We start from the raw sequence: 14,628 nt of genomic DNA, 5'->3' as shown, positions 1-14,628 counted from the left end.
TATATAAGACCCTACAGCTCACAGTGCATGTCAGAGCAAATAAGAATCATGCGGTCAAAGGAACTGCCTGAAGAGCTCAGAGACAGAATTGTGGCACGGCACAGATCTGGCCAAGGTTACAAAAAAAATTCTACTGCACTTAACGTTCGTAAGAGCACAGTGGCCTCCATAATCCTTAAATGGAAGACGTTTGGGACGACCAGAACCCTTCCTAGAGCTGGCCGTCCGGCCAAACTGAGCTATCGGGGGAGAAGAGCCTTGGTGAGAGAGGTAAAGAAGAACCCAAAGATCACTGTAGCTGAGCTCCAGAGATGCAGTCAGGAGATGGGAGAAAGTTGTAGAAAGTCAACCATCACTGCAGCCCTCCATCAGTCGGGGCTTTATGGCAGAGTGGCCCGACGGAAGTCTCTCCTCAGTGCAAGACACATAAAAGCCCGCATGGAGTTTGCTAAAAAAAACACCTGAAGGACTCCAAGATGGTGAGAAATAAGATTCTTTGGTCTGATGAGACCAAGATAGAACTTTTTGGCCTTAATTCTAAGCGGTATGTGTGGAGAAAACCAGGCACTGCTCATCACCTGTCCAATACAGCCCCAACAGTGAAGTATGGTGGTGGCAGCATCATGCTGTGAGGGTGTTTTTCAGCTGCAGGGACAGGACGACTGGTTGCAATTGCGGGAAAGATGAATGCGGCCAAGTACAGGAATATCCTGGACGAAAACCTTCTCCAGAGTGCTCAGGACCTCAGACTGGGCCGAAGGTTTACCTTCCAACAAGACAATGACCCTAAGCGCACAGCTAAAATAACGAAGGAGTGGCTTCACAACAACTACGTGACTATTCTTGAATGGCCCAGCCAGATCCCTGACTTAAACCCAATTGAGCATCTCTGGAGAGACCTAAAAATGGCTGTCCACCAACGTTTACCATCCAACCTGACAGAACTGGAGAGGCGGTGTAAATAGTGTAGCGCTAGTTAAAGTACAAAGATTTTAAATTGCGAGTAATGTATAGACCAAACAACAGAACTGGAGAGGATCTGCAAGGAGGAATGCCAGAGGTTCCCCAAATCCAGTTGTGAAAAACTTGTTGCATCTTTCCCAAAAAGACTCATGGCTTTATTAGATCAAAAGGGTGCTTCTACTAAATACTGAGCAAAGGGTCTGAATACTTAGGACCATGTGATATTTTAGTTTTTCTTTTTTAATAAATCTTCAAAAATGTCAACAATTCTGTGTTTTTCTGTCAATATGGTATACTGTGTGTACATTAATGAGGAAAAAAAATGAACTTAAATGATTTTAGCAAATGGCTGCAATATAACAAAGAGTGAAAAATGTAAGGGGGTCTGAATACTTTCCATCCCCACTGTATATGCAGTGTGAACCTATCTATTATAGGTACTATTTGACTAATTACTTGCCAATTTAAGTGGAAACCAGGATGTTTTTTTGGTTCCATAAAGAAACTAAAACTTATAAGGGAATCCAAGACAAGACAACATTCAGATTATGGTGGGATCTGAGCCCAGAATTCCTGATGGCAAAAGTTTTAACCACTTAGTCGCTTTGCTGGCCACATTTACTTAGGCAACATATACATTGTCTAGTGAGCACTGAGGACATTCACCTTAGTTTGAGGAGCCCAACGTGTGTAATGTACAGCAAGACTTAAAGAGTACAGAAGTTAGGAATAAATAACATAGAACATATTGTATAGAGTGTGGTGGTCAAGAGTATGTAACATACAACATGGCTTGTAGGGTGCAGGATCAGCAGCATGTAGCATACAATGTGGGAGTGGGGATGTCAGAGCTCTGGTGTCAGTGGCAGTAGGCATGCTGCAGTGATAGATGTCAGTGAAGGCAAGAATGCACTTGGCACTGCTGTCAGGGGTAACTTATTTGAGAGGATAGGCTACATATCCTCTCCCACCAGCTCTGGCTCTGCCAAGTGAGTTCGGGTTTAGAACTACACAGATTCTGATGGTCCCTCCATAGTTTGTGCATTTTTGTTGGTGATACAGAGTGTTGTTATATTACACCCATTTAAGGTCTGCATACCCAGACTGCTAGCAGAGCAGGATATAAAAGCAGAGGATACAACATAATTTCACTTTCAGCTTCTGTACCTTGAGCCTCAGAATGCTTTGTGTGGCTATAACATTTGATCTTGTTTAATGCTAAGGGTAGCCAATTAGACTGGTGATTGCATAAGACCATTGGTCTAGAAGGGCATGAGTTATAAATCGGACCCCGAGTGCCTTATGGAGTACACTAGCTCTTGACAGCATTATGGATAGACTGAAATGTAGATAATGCACACTGTGCTGGTGACTTTGAGAAATGGAACAATGATCCACTGCATCGAGAGAAAAAAATCAATGAACCTTAAGACAATTCCCGAGCGGGGTTGAAGCTCAGGTCCTTTCCTTCCCTGCCTCTTTCAAAGGACTATAAATGCATTGATTTTCATTATACCACTGTACACTCAACTTTCATTTTTCACTCCTTTGAGGGAAAGCATCTGGTGGGTTTATTAAAGGCAAAGATTGAATAGGAACAAGATTCGTTGTCAGACGAGAAGAGGTATTGCAGGTGACTGTATCTCATCCCATATTATAAACCTCTGGAGGGTTCTGTTTTTCGTTTCAAAGATTAATTCTGACAATGATCTTGATTAGTCCTTGTGCATTAAAGATGTAGCTCCATTCAGAACTGCTATTGTCTTTGTTCACTGCTAAGTGCTTTTTTTTTTCTTCATTTAAATTTTCTTTTTATAAGTTTTTTTTCTTGATTTTATTTTATTTTTTGGCAGCCCGGAGTCTGCATTATTCAGATAAAGTAAAAATAGTTTAAACAGTGGAAGTTTTCATTTGTTGAGAAACACTTTGACAACTTTTCAGGGGTAAAAAGTTTTAGAGGTCTTTTCTTCCCTGGTTCAGGCAAGAAAACACCTTCTAGAGGAATTAAGCGAACAAACCAAATGTAAATTTGCCCTGGTTTCCAAATTATTTAACAAACAGACTAACAAAAGTGGAAAACTACTAGCTAGACTGTCACAAGGCAGAAGAGCTAACATGACTGTTACAACATACACGACAATACTGGTAAGAGCGATCATAAAACGGAGGATATAGCTATTCAGTTTACTAAGTTCTATGAATGATTATATAATTTACACTCTGAGAAATCAGGGGACTCTTGTCCTTTGGACTGCCACTGTTTAATCTCTAAATATCTGATGACTCACAGTATGCCTTCAATTTATCCTTGCCAAAGAACTGGAAGAGCCCATTTCTACAAGTAAATTACTTTAAAACAAATGAAACCAGGAAAAAGCCCAGGCACTGACAGGTTTCCCTTTCAACATTATAAAAGCTTCTCTGACATCCTTATTCCTCACTACCTACGGCCTTTGAAATTCTTAGCCCAAAACCCAACCCCTACAAATGCTTGAAGCCCATATCATTGTCCTACACAAGAAAGGAAAGGATACTACTCTAGTTCAAAACTACTGCCCTATATCTGTCTTAAATGTCGATATCAAATTATATGTGAAAGTGCTCGCAAACTGCTTGCTTTCCCTATTGCCATCACTAGATCCGGTCAGATTTATTCTGTGAAAGGACCCCATGACAACACTATTATTGCTATCAATATCCATCATTGATTGACCCATTCCAACACTGAAGGCTTTTTTTCTCTCCATGGATGCAGAAAAGGCATTCGGCAGTGTGGCCTGAGATTATTTGTTGGCAGTTCTCGCCTCTCTTCACTTGGTCAACTTTATGCGTACAAGCATCCACAGCCTCTACTTTTGACCCAGGCCAGGGTGAAAGTTAACGGCCACCTGTTGGACATCTTCTCCATCCGAAATGAAAACTAGACGGGTGTCCACTATCCCCGATCATTATTGTTCTAAATTTAGAAAATTTTCTTTGCTGGGTCCGGGCTCATAGAGAAATAGGAGGTGTCTACATTGGTGATAGGGAATGACAGGCATTCTGTTATTTCATTCCGACACCCTGACCACATTGCCCAATCTTCTCAAAGAACTGAAGCAGTTTGGTTCTCTTTCCAGTTTTAAAAAAATCTCACAAAAAGCTCACGCATTGAACGTGAACTTGTCACACACTTTGGTCATGCCAGGCTGAGTTTCCAATTGTTTGAAACTTGGGGGCTATTACCTTTCTTGGGTTCCAGCTTCCTACCACCCTTACAGAACCATACACATGAAACTTTCTGCCTCTCCTTGCCTGAGGCAATGGGATAAAGCCATTCTCTCCTGGTTCTGCAGAGCCTTTACTTTAAAAATGAATATTTTGCCAAGGTTTTTTTATGTATGCCAAGCCGTTCCTATTTGATTACCCACAACTTTTTTTTACAACACTGTGAAATGTATTCAGTACCTTTATCTGTAAAGGCTGGATCCCGAGATTCTGTTTGACACATCTCTTCACCTTTAGGCACAAAGGTGGCCTTGGGGTCCCGACCTCAAATGATTTCATAAAGTATGTCTTTTAAACAGATTAATGGGCTGGCATTTACATGCCTCAACAAAATGCCTCTATGCCATGACCCCTTTTCTGAAAAACTCAGTTCCCCCTGGGCCTACAAGGCTTTTATTTGTGTTATAGTTTTAAAAAGTCCGCAAACAGTTTGCTGAAGACAAGCAGACTGAGGACATGGATTACTGGAACCATGTTCTGTGGTCTGATGAGACCAAGATAAACTTATTTGGTTCAGATTGTGTCAAGCATGTGTGGCCGCAACCAGGTGAGGAATACAAATACAAGTGTGTCTTGCCTACAGTCAAGCATGGTGGTGGGAGTGTCATGGTTTGGGGCTGCATGAGTGCTGCTGGCACTGGGGAGCTACAGTTCATTGAGGGAACCATGAATGCCAACATGTACTGTGACATACTGAAGCAGAGCATGATCCCCTCCCTTTAGAGACTGGGCTGCAGGGCTGTATTCCAACATGATAACGACCCCAAGACGACCACTGCCTTGCTAAAGAAGCTGAGGGTAAAGGTGATGGACTGGCCAAGCATGTCTCCAGACCTAAACCCTATTGAACATCTGTGGGGCATCCTCAAACGGAGGGTGGAGGAGCGCAAGGTCTCTAACATCCACCAGCTCCGTGATGTCATCATGGTGGAGTGGAAGAGGACTCCAGTGGCAACCTGTGATGCTCTGGTGAACTCCATGCCCAAGAGGGTTAAGGCAGTGCTGGAAAATAATGGTGGCCACACAAAATATTGACACTTTGTGCCCAATTTGGACATTTTCACTTAGGGGTGTACTCACTTTTTTTGCCAGTGGTTTAGACATAAATGGCTGTGTGTTGAGTTATTTTGAGGGGACAGAAAATTTACACTGTTATACAAGCTGTACACTCACTACTTTACATTGTAGCAAAGTGTAATTTCTTCAGTGTTGTCACATGAAAAGATATAATAAAATATTTACAAATATGTGAGGGGTGTACTCACTTTTGTGAGGTACTGTATAAAGTGCGGTGTGTCACCATGTTTCAATCTGTATTCTCATCAATGGAACAATTAAATACAGACCTTATAGAATTATACATTTTAAGAGGACATACTCATTGGTTTGGTTTGTGTGGTCAGCATACTATGAATCTCTGTGAAGGGAGCTTATACTTCTTTGCATGCTGGCTTAACCACTAGCCTGCTGGGCACTTTTACCCCCTTACTGCCCAGGCCGATTTTCAGCTTTCAGCTCTGTCACACTTTGAATGACAATTGCGCGGTCATGCTACACTGTACCCATATGGAATTTTTTTTTAAAAATTTTTCACACAGAGATTTCTTTTGGTGGTATTTAATCACCACTGGGTTTTTTGTTTTTGCTAAATAAATAAAACAAGACCAAATATTTTGAAAAAAAAAACATTTTTCATAGTTTGTTATAAAATTTTGCAAACAGGTAATTTTTTTCCTTTACTGATGTGCGCTGATGAGGCTGTACTGATGGGCACTGATGAGGCGGCACTGGTGATCACTGATGAAGAGGCATTGATGGGGCTGCACTGATAGGCAGCACTGATGGGCACTGGTAGGTGTCACAGATGGGCATTGATAGGCGGCTCTGAAGGGCACTGATAGACAGCACTAAAGAGCACTGATAGGAGGCACTGGTAGGTGGCACTGATGGGAACTGATAGGTAACACTGATGAGAGAGCAATGATTGGCAGCACTGATGGGCACTGATGAGCACTGATGGGCCACTGATTGGCAGCACTGGTGGGCACTGATAGGCAGCACTGTTGGGACTGCACTGATAATCAGGACCCTGATAATCAGTGCACTGATTATCAGTGTAGATGTCCCTTTCACACGAGCTGGTTATCGGCTCTCCTCTCCTCACTCTGTCAGCGTGAGGAAAGGAATATCGATAACCGGCTTGTGTTTACATCGTGATCAGCTGTGATTGGACACATCTGATCATGTGGTAAAGGGCCGCTGTAATTGGCCCTTTACCCTGATCTGTGATCAGCTGTGTCCTAAGGAAACAGCGTGCACAGAGTGTGCTGCCTGTGTGCCGCAGTGGGTGCGATCACTAGAAGACATCATATGATGCGAACGCAATGTAGCCGTCATTCAGCTATAACGTGGTCGGGAAGTAGTTAAGGCCGGCAGAGACGGCCTGAATTTCGATCCATGTATGGGCAGGCTGGTTGTACAGAGATCGATCTACCAATCAACTTCTGTACAACTAGTCTGTTGGGTTTTTCCCAAATGATCAGTATCACCGACTATAGCCGGCAACACTGAACAGTGTGTTCTGATGGTGGGAAAGGCTCCCCACTGTCAGGACACAATAGCACAGCAGGAGTAATTCCCCTATCCACATCAAATGTATGGATGGGGGGGTCAGGTCATTTTTGTTTTCATTTATCCCACTGGTGGAACAAAAAAAAAAAAGATTAATGTATGACCAGCTTTAGAGAAGACACAATCATGTAAATCCTGGTGTCTGTGCAGTTATTGGCTATATTCAACAATGTCTGCCACAGATCAGTGCTATTCCTTGTGACTTGTGTGCCGCAAAGTTAGTGTTTCAGTTTTTTTCGCTGGGGTTGGGGAGGCCAAGAAAACCCTTCCTCTGGCCTGCAGCAGAGAAATTCACCTGACTGATGCTCAAGGATTGCTTTTTATAATAAGATTTAAAAAAAAAAAAATAATAGTAGTGATGCTTATGATGATATTTCAGGATTTTTTTAATGCAGACATGTTACTATATCCTTGGTTACCCAAAAGAAACATATAACAATTGTAACATCGGGGGTTGGTTTAGCTTAAAGGTAGAGCTTACCAGTGAGCTGAGTCCACGCCAGATATGCAGTTTTAAGGGCTTGTAGGCCCACTTTTATTAAAGAAAGAAAACGTCCGATAACAGAAGAGTTACCCACACAGGGGTTTCAGCTTTCCACAGCAACAATGTAAGTTCAATCAAAAATACCAAGCCACCTGGCTCTCTTTAGCAGCACTGCTGCTCAGACTTATGCTTCAGCCCTCTCGGCTCTATAACAGAGTTCCTGTACACCCAGTACCTCAGCACTCTTTTTCAGCTTCCTTTTCCAGCCCACAGGCTTGGACCCTCTGTCTACTCTGACAGACCTGTGCAGACATGCACACTTCTCCCTTGCTTGCCTGGACTCCTCGGGAGGGTGGAGCCCAGAACTATGGTCAGGTGTCTTCAAATAGCCCAGCACACACCTGACCAGTCAATATGCTGGTGGATCTCAAAATCTGGACACAGGGTTGGAGATCCCGTCCCACCCAAGACACTATGGAATCTCCAAACTACAGAGCCCCATGACCGAATACCAAAACCTGGAGAAAGCTGCGAAAGCAGTTTTCTCCAGTCCACATTTATGCTCTGTAGCCTTGCACCAAGCAAATGTGCATACCCTGTGTCCACTTTAACCCCATTTTCATAGTGACAGGGACTCTCACTATTACATATCCCCCCCCTTTGTTTCGATCCGGAGGGAGGAACACCAGCACCCGTCATGGTTGGAACACCTCTGTGCTGGCTGTCAGCCACGTAGGCCCAACCTTTTTTTCGGGTGCGCTTCCAGGTACGTCCCACCCTGGATCTTAACAGGGCCCTACATTTTCCCATCCTCAGCCTTCTCCCTCTTCTTTTTGGGTCCCTGGGCTTACCAACTCTTTTGCCGTTACCTTTGACTACCAACTCCCCAGAGCTCAATATCTGTTTATTATGCTCATTTTCCAAGGAAAAATTACTTTTCATATCCAAGCCACTATTTACATTAACATTCAGCAATAAGTCACCATTTCTCCAATTACCAATACCGTCAGTTCTTTCTTGCTCGGGGTTTGTTAGGGCCAGGCTCAAGGAGGGACAACACACAGGTGAGCAGCAATCCCCTATGAGACCTTCACAAGGCTTCACTTCACCTGTTGTCCAAATCTCTGTGGGCAGTTGTCCTAACAACTGACATTGAACAACGCATGACCCATTTCTAGCAATACCAATCTTTGCCAGCTCACACTTTTCCACGTCACAATTTTTGTTCCTCTCCATACTATATTTGAGAGCGTCTCCGGGTACCCCAACTTGTACCTCTCTGTAGGTGACAGACAGAATCTCTGCTTTTGCCGTGTCCATATCTGGCCCCTCCTTCTTAGGAGGTCTAGCGGGTGAGGCAGTATCCGCGCCATTTACTAAACCCTGCTCAGCCACACCTTGGACCGCACTAGCAGAGATGTCCATCACCACAAAAGGCGGAGAGACCTCCGATGTCTCCAGCAGCCCCCCAGAGTGCCTTCTGTACTGAACCGTATCCGGAAGCACCCTCACAGGGAACTGTGAGATCACTTGCCATACTATTAATAAGCACCGTTCCACCCAGTTCCACTGGTGATTAATGTTGCCCAGCACAGCTTGCATTACCTGGCTCCACCCTTTGGTACCATGCAGCACTACCACATCTGACTGTAGTGGAGGCACCCAGGTATACAAGGAATGTGCTTTCATCAGTTCCACTAGCATATCTGTAATTTCTACACACTCCACATCAATCTGCAAAACATTTTTGGGGACCTTTCCCTTATTAGAAACATGGAGGGGCTCATTCACTGCAGCTTGAGGGGCCACAACATTTAAGGGAGCCTCCACCTCACTGGAAGTACCCATCACAGCCTGACACTCCTCTGAACCACTGTCAGACGCATGTCTCCCACTCATGCCCTCTAACTCACCAATAAGCCTCTGCAAGTCAACATTCATTACATTATCACCTTGACACTTGACATTTAGCTGCTGGGCTGTGAACACCACATCTGCCATGCCTGCGTCCTGATCTGGTCCTTCCGACTGGAGGGAAACAACCCTTGCAGGGACCATCGCACCCTCAACCATCGGTCGCTCTGCAATCTCCCTGTCTGGCATAGCAGTTGTTGTACTCACACCCCTGTCACTTAATATAGCCTTGTCTAACATGGCTAGTAATTGTTTGGCCCAACTGTTCCAATCCATTGTGCTTCCATTATGAGGGCTCAGCAGTACCTCATCATCTGCTCTAGGAGGCACCTGGGATTCTGCAGCACAAACAGTACCTTTGTCATTTTTATATAAATCACATTTTGATAACATGCTTTTACTCTTGGCTAATGCTTCATCAAACAAGGCAGGCTGCAATACACCATCACCACCTTGCTCCTGGGGCGCTAACACACTCAGCTGTGTACCTTCAGCTTTGGCCAGCTGACTTAACCTCTTACCAACTGGGTTACACAGATGGTAAACGGATTGCTCACACAAACTCTTACTGCATGGTGTAGACCCAGTCTGTTCCACCCGAGCAAATTCAGTGCTGTCCTGGAAAATCTCTGGTTCAAACGCATGGAGAGCCCATGGACAACCCTGTGGCTCTGGGTCTGGTTGCCAAGGGAGAAATTCCTCTTTCCTCATTACTTTTGAATACATCACAATAAGTACATGTATCATCAGCCATACCTTTACCATCAGCATTCATAGACATAGCAGTGTTATAAGCTTTAACAGGCCATTTTGGTCAGAACACACAGCACCCCGTGTAACGCTCAGCACACCACCCTTCCTCTCCAAAGGCATTCTTTTGCCCACTAGGGCGGCTCCACAGTTGTCCTGGGAAACCATGTGCCTCACCACTGCGGGCTCCTGGGAGGTTTCCCTGGGCATCTCTGTAGCACCTGTCACTAGGGAACCTGGCACACAAACTGTATTGGTCACCCCTAGGTTACCACTTCCAGCACTCTGGTGGATTACACCAGGCACAAACAGAGTCCAGTCTTTTTGAGTTCTTAACCTTGCTGCAGGTTGAGCTTCAACCTGTGTCTCCCCACTACTCGGGGTAGCACACTGCAGCAAGTCCATTTTTACAACTTCTGCTGATCTCCCAGCCGGATATACTCCCACTTCACTGGGATCAGTCCCACAAACTGCAACAGTCTTACCATAATCTGTAGCAGGTAACTCTGGCTTCATTTGAGTACGTTGTCTATCCTTTATCGCAGTTTTACTGACCAACTCTCCCTGGTGGCCATGGGATGAAACTGCAGCAGCCACTTCTGACTCCTTAGCACCCCCTGCAGGCACAACAGGTACTTCCTCACTGTTGCCAGAGGTGACTGAAAGTAGGTTTGCACAAAAATCTGGGCTTGCAGACAAAGACTTCTGCCCAGTAACCACATCTCCAGGCATGTTCCATAACCTGGGACAAGAAAAAATTCCATGCCCCAGTTGACCACATTCCAGGCATGGTACATTTTTACACATATCTTTAGTGGGATGCCGCTCCACATCTCCACTGTATCTCCTCCTTCCGGTTAACACCCGATCCCTTGTTGCTAAGGGAGATGGCACTCTTCCAGCTGTACTTTGCTGACTCTCCCAAACGCAGCGACTTTGTGCTCCTTGAAGCATTGTTGCTTTAAACTTGCCACGATCCTCTGTCGGCAATACATTTCTCGCGTAGTCCACAGACTTGACATCACTGCCGTTGCTACGGGCAACCACATACTTGTCGAACTTCTGATAAGCCTTTTGGACACTCCTGGGACTTAAATCAGGCTTCCTAAACATTGTTGCAGACCTCTGTCTGGCCGTGTCGCCTTGTATTGGAGACTGAGACAAAGGGCACTTGGAGATAACATGCCCCCACTCTCTGCACCGAAAACAGCGCTCTTGCTTCAGAGCCTTGACAGGGCTTCCCCAATTGCATCCTCTTGTAAGCTTGGGACTTTGCACCTTAATAGCTGGCCTGCTTGCACCAGCGTTGCCAGGGGCAACAGCATGCACTTCCCCTTTAAGTGTAGCAAAAAACAGTCTGCAATATTCTCCGGCAGGCTCAAACTCTTGCTTCATCTTTGCAGTCACTCCACCACACTTTTGCGCTTTCCAGCAAAAAAAAAATGAAGCACTGTTACTTTAAAGCAAGTTGCTTTTCACTTCATGCAAGATTTCCTCACCTGCACAGTGCACACACAGATTGTGCTGTCTCATGCACACAAACACAGTTCATAGCAGGAAAAAAAATAAGTTTGACTTTTCATTCACAGGTACACCACCTGCAACACGCAATGCCTTTTGCCTGGCTGCACTTCCACACACAGCCACTAGTTCCTGACTTGAACTCACTGTGGAGCAAGGACCCGGATTCCACCGTCTTGTGCCCACATTCTCCACCACTTGTAACATCGGGGGTTGGTTTAGCTTAAAGGTAGAGCTTACCAGTGAGCTGAATCCACGCCAGATATGCAGTTTTAAGGGCTTGTAGGCCCACTTTTATTAAAGAAAGAAAACGTCCGATAACAGAAGAGTTGCCCACACAGGGGTTTCAGCTTTCCACAGCAACAATGTAAGTTCAATCAAAAATACCAAGCCAAATGGCTCTCTTTAGCAGCACTGCTGCTCAGACTTATGCTTCAGCCCTCTCGGCTCTATAACAGAGTTCCTGTACACCCAGTACCTCAGCACTCTTTTTCAGCTTCCTTTTCCAGCCCACAGGCTTGGACCCTCTGTCTACTCTGACAGACCTGTGCAGACATGCACACTTCTCCCTTGCTTGCCTGGACTCCTCGGGAGGGTGGAGCCCAGAACTATGGTCAGGTGTCTACAAATAGCCCAACACACACCTGACCAGTCAATATGCTGGTGGATCTCAAAATCTGGACACAGAGTTGGAGATCCCGTCCCACCCAAGACACTATGGAATCTCCAAACTACAGAGCCCCATGACCGAATACCAAAACCTGGAGAAAGCTGCGAAAGCAGTTTTCTCCAGTCCACATTTATGCTCTGTAGCCTTGCACCAAGCAAATGTGCATACCCTGTGTCCACTTTAACCCCATTTTCATAGTGACAGGGACTCTCACTATTACACAATATATGCAAAAGAACACTGTTCCATGTGGTACAACTCAGCTCCCATTCCAGACCCTTCAAAAATTCCTCAACAATGCACCTCAAAAGAAGAACACAAACACCTATCTAAAAGTGATATGGCAGTAGGCTAATGGAAGATCTTCCCTCATCCCTTGGGGGTAAATTGGAAGATTTAAAAAAGAAAAACATTTTATAAAATAAAGTTTAAATAGTCTGCACAATATGCAACAATTGCCCAACTTCTTCTTCAGATACAAATAGAAAAAAGTTAATTGCCCTGTACCAGTTAAAATAAGTTCTCACTGCAGTATTATAACTGCCCACCGCCGGAGGAAGAACAGTTCGCATGACATCACATAACTTGCCAGAAGACGCACAGAAAAATGTATGCTTGTAAAAGTTACAAAATAATTAAGGGTGAAGGGGTATTTAAAGGAGGGGAGGTGGAGGGGGGAATTGGGGATAATACCAACCAGGAATCGGAAGTAACCCTTTGTAGGCCTTATGCTGGGAAAGGCAATGTGAAATGTCGAAGCCTCAATGGCTTTGAGCACTGGGCTTGTTGATTTGGCAGCGGTAAGGTACTCATTATCTCTTCATTGGCATCCTGCCCTCTCTTCTTGGTTTCTTTTTTCTCCTTGGTCTTGATCCCCAGATTTTTATTTTTATTTTTTGTAAAACACAGTACTTAATTAATGGATATGCTACTTGGCCTGTGTGACATGCAATTTGACATTTTAAAGCTAATGTTCAACTGAATGAACATTGTCTTGTCCACTGTTATAGTTGTGTTGTTCCTCATGGAACTAAAAATGTATCTCTAGGCATAAACTTTTTTTTTTTTTTAATTTTGGTTTACATTTGGTTTTTATTCATTTATTTTGTCAAGTTTTTATTGTTGTCTGTGTACCCATTGGGGAGATTCTGCTATTTGTACTGGCTACCATTGTCACCAAGAAATAAAGGATACCTGTTCCAGAGACAACTGTCTAAGAGGGGAATTCCTCCAATTTTGGATGATTTCCTCTAACTTTCTGTTGTGTCTCTGGGACGGGAAATTAAAATAAAGTTCCCCAATGGTACATCGAGAGGAAAAAAAAACCTAGCCGGAGTTTTACCCTTCCCTACTTTATCCAGAAATATTTGGATAAACATACTCTTTAATTATAGAATTTAAAAAAAGACCTTAAAAGTTACATTTTTAGGTGAACTGACCCCTGATAAACTACTGCTTGCCTACAGTTGATGTAGTCTTTTTTTTTTGGCATGCAAAAATCTCTGAATGAAAAAGAACCCAACGTGTATTAGTGTAATTTATATTTTCCAGAAATCAACAGAGCAAATGAAGAAGGTCCCCACAATTATCCTAACAGTTTCTTACAAAGGAGTGAAATTCATGGATGCAGCAAATAAGGTGAGGACTATGTTCTTTGCTTTCACTCAAAATTCCAGTATCTCATTATCATACTGAATTGTGGATCCATAAATGCTCAATGTAACCCTGTTGCTAGGAAAACAAAATGCCTTGGTAGGCAGTTTCATTGAGTACGTTAGTTGGTGGGGTGCTTTACAAGTCCAGGGCCAATATTTGTTGAGGCAGTACCTATTCCCTGAAGACCCTGCACTGTATGCCTGAACAGGTGCATGAGGTCAGTCTTAAATGGTTTGTTGGCTCTGCTACGTGTGATGTCCCTTGTGCTGTCTCCTGCCTGTGTGCATTTAGGGGATTGAGGTGTGGTCACTGGTTTTTCTGCTGTGCCTGTGAGCTGCAGTGTAATGAATGGTTTGATGGGCGATGCTGGAAGGTACATTTAGATCTGCATGTTGGTGCTGTGTGTGCCACCCAGATTTGGTCAAAGGATGCTGCCTTTTCCCGATGTGGTGCCGTATGCTCGGATGCATCCAGCTGGCTTGCGTGTGGCTCTGTTGTGACACTACGTATGTATGACCCACCTGGCTGAGAGGACACACTGCCCATGCACAGTTGCCATTTTGGAATTTGGCCTTTTTACAGCAAAGCACCATTGGAGTAATACATATACTGCACAGCTGCAAGCTGTATAGGACTTAACCATACACCATCCTATTCGGATTCTGTTAGCCTCACACTCTTTGGTCAGAGCCTTTGCACACGGGATGGCTCACATTGTACTAGCAGTTCACTCCATGGTAACTCTGTAGGATCTCAATCTGGTGTTGTCATT

General features: G+C 44.3%; 1 protein-coding gene across 4 annotated transcripts in view; it reads left to right on the top strand.

The window, feature by feature from the left end:
* Window positions 1-14,628, top strand: part of ANKS1B (ankyrin repeat and sterile alpha motif domain containing 1B) — a 241,738-nt gene that overhangs the window by 188,407 nt on the left and 38,703 nt on the right. For all 4 annotated transcript variants that reach the window (XM_073621199.1, XM_073621197.1, XM_073621198.1 and 1 more), the window contains one exon: window positions 13,752-13,838. In XM_073621199.1, coding sequence (XP_073477300.1) covers window positions 13,752-13,838 — 87 coding nt within the window. The remainder of the gene's footprint in view (window positions 1-13,751; window positions 13,839-14,628) is intronic.

This window comes from Aquarana catesbeiana, linkage group LG03, assembly GCF_042186555.1.
Source record: "Aquarana catesbeiana isolate 2022-GZ linkage group LG03, ASM4218655v1, whole genome shotgun sequence".
Classification (NCBI taxonomy): Eukaryota; Metazoa; Chordata; class Amphibia; order Anura; family Ranidae; genus Aquarana; species Aquarana catesbeiana.
This window is presented reverse-complemented; position numbering and strand designations above follow the sequence as displayed.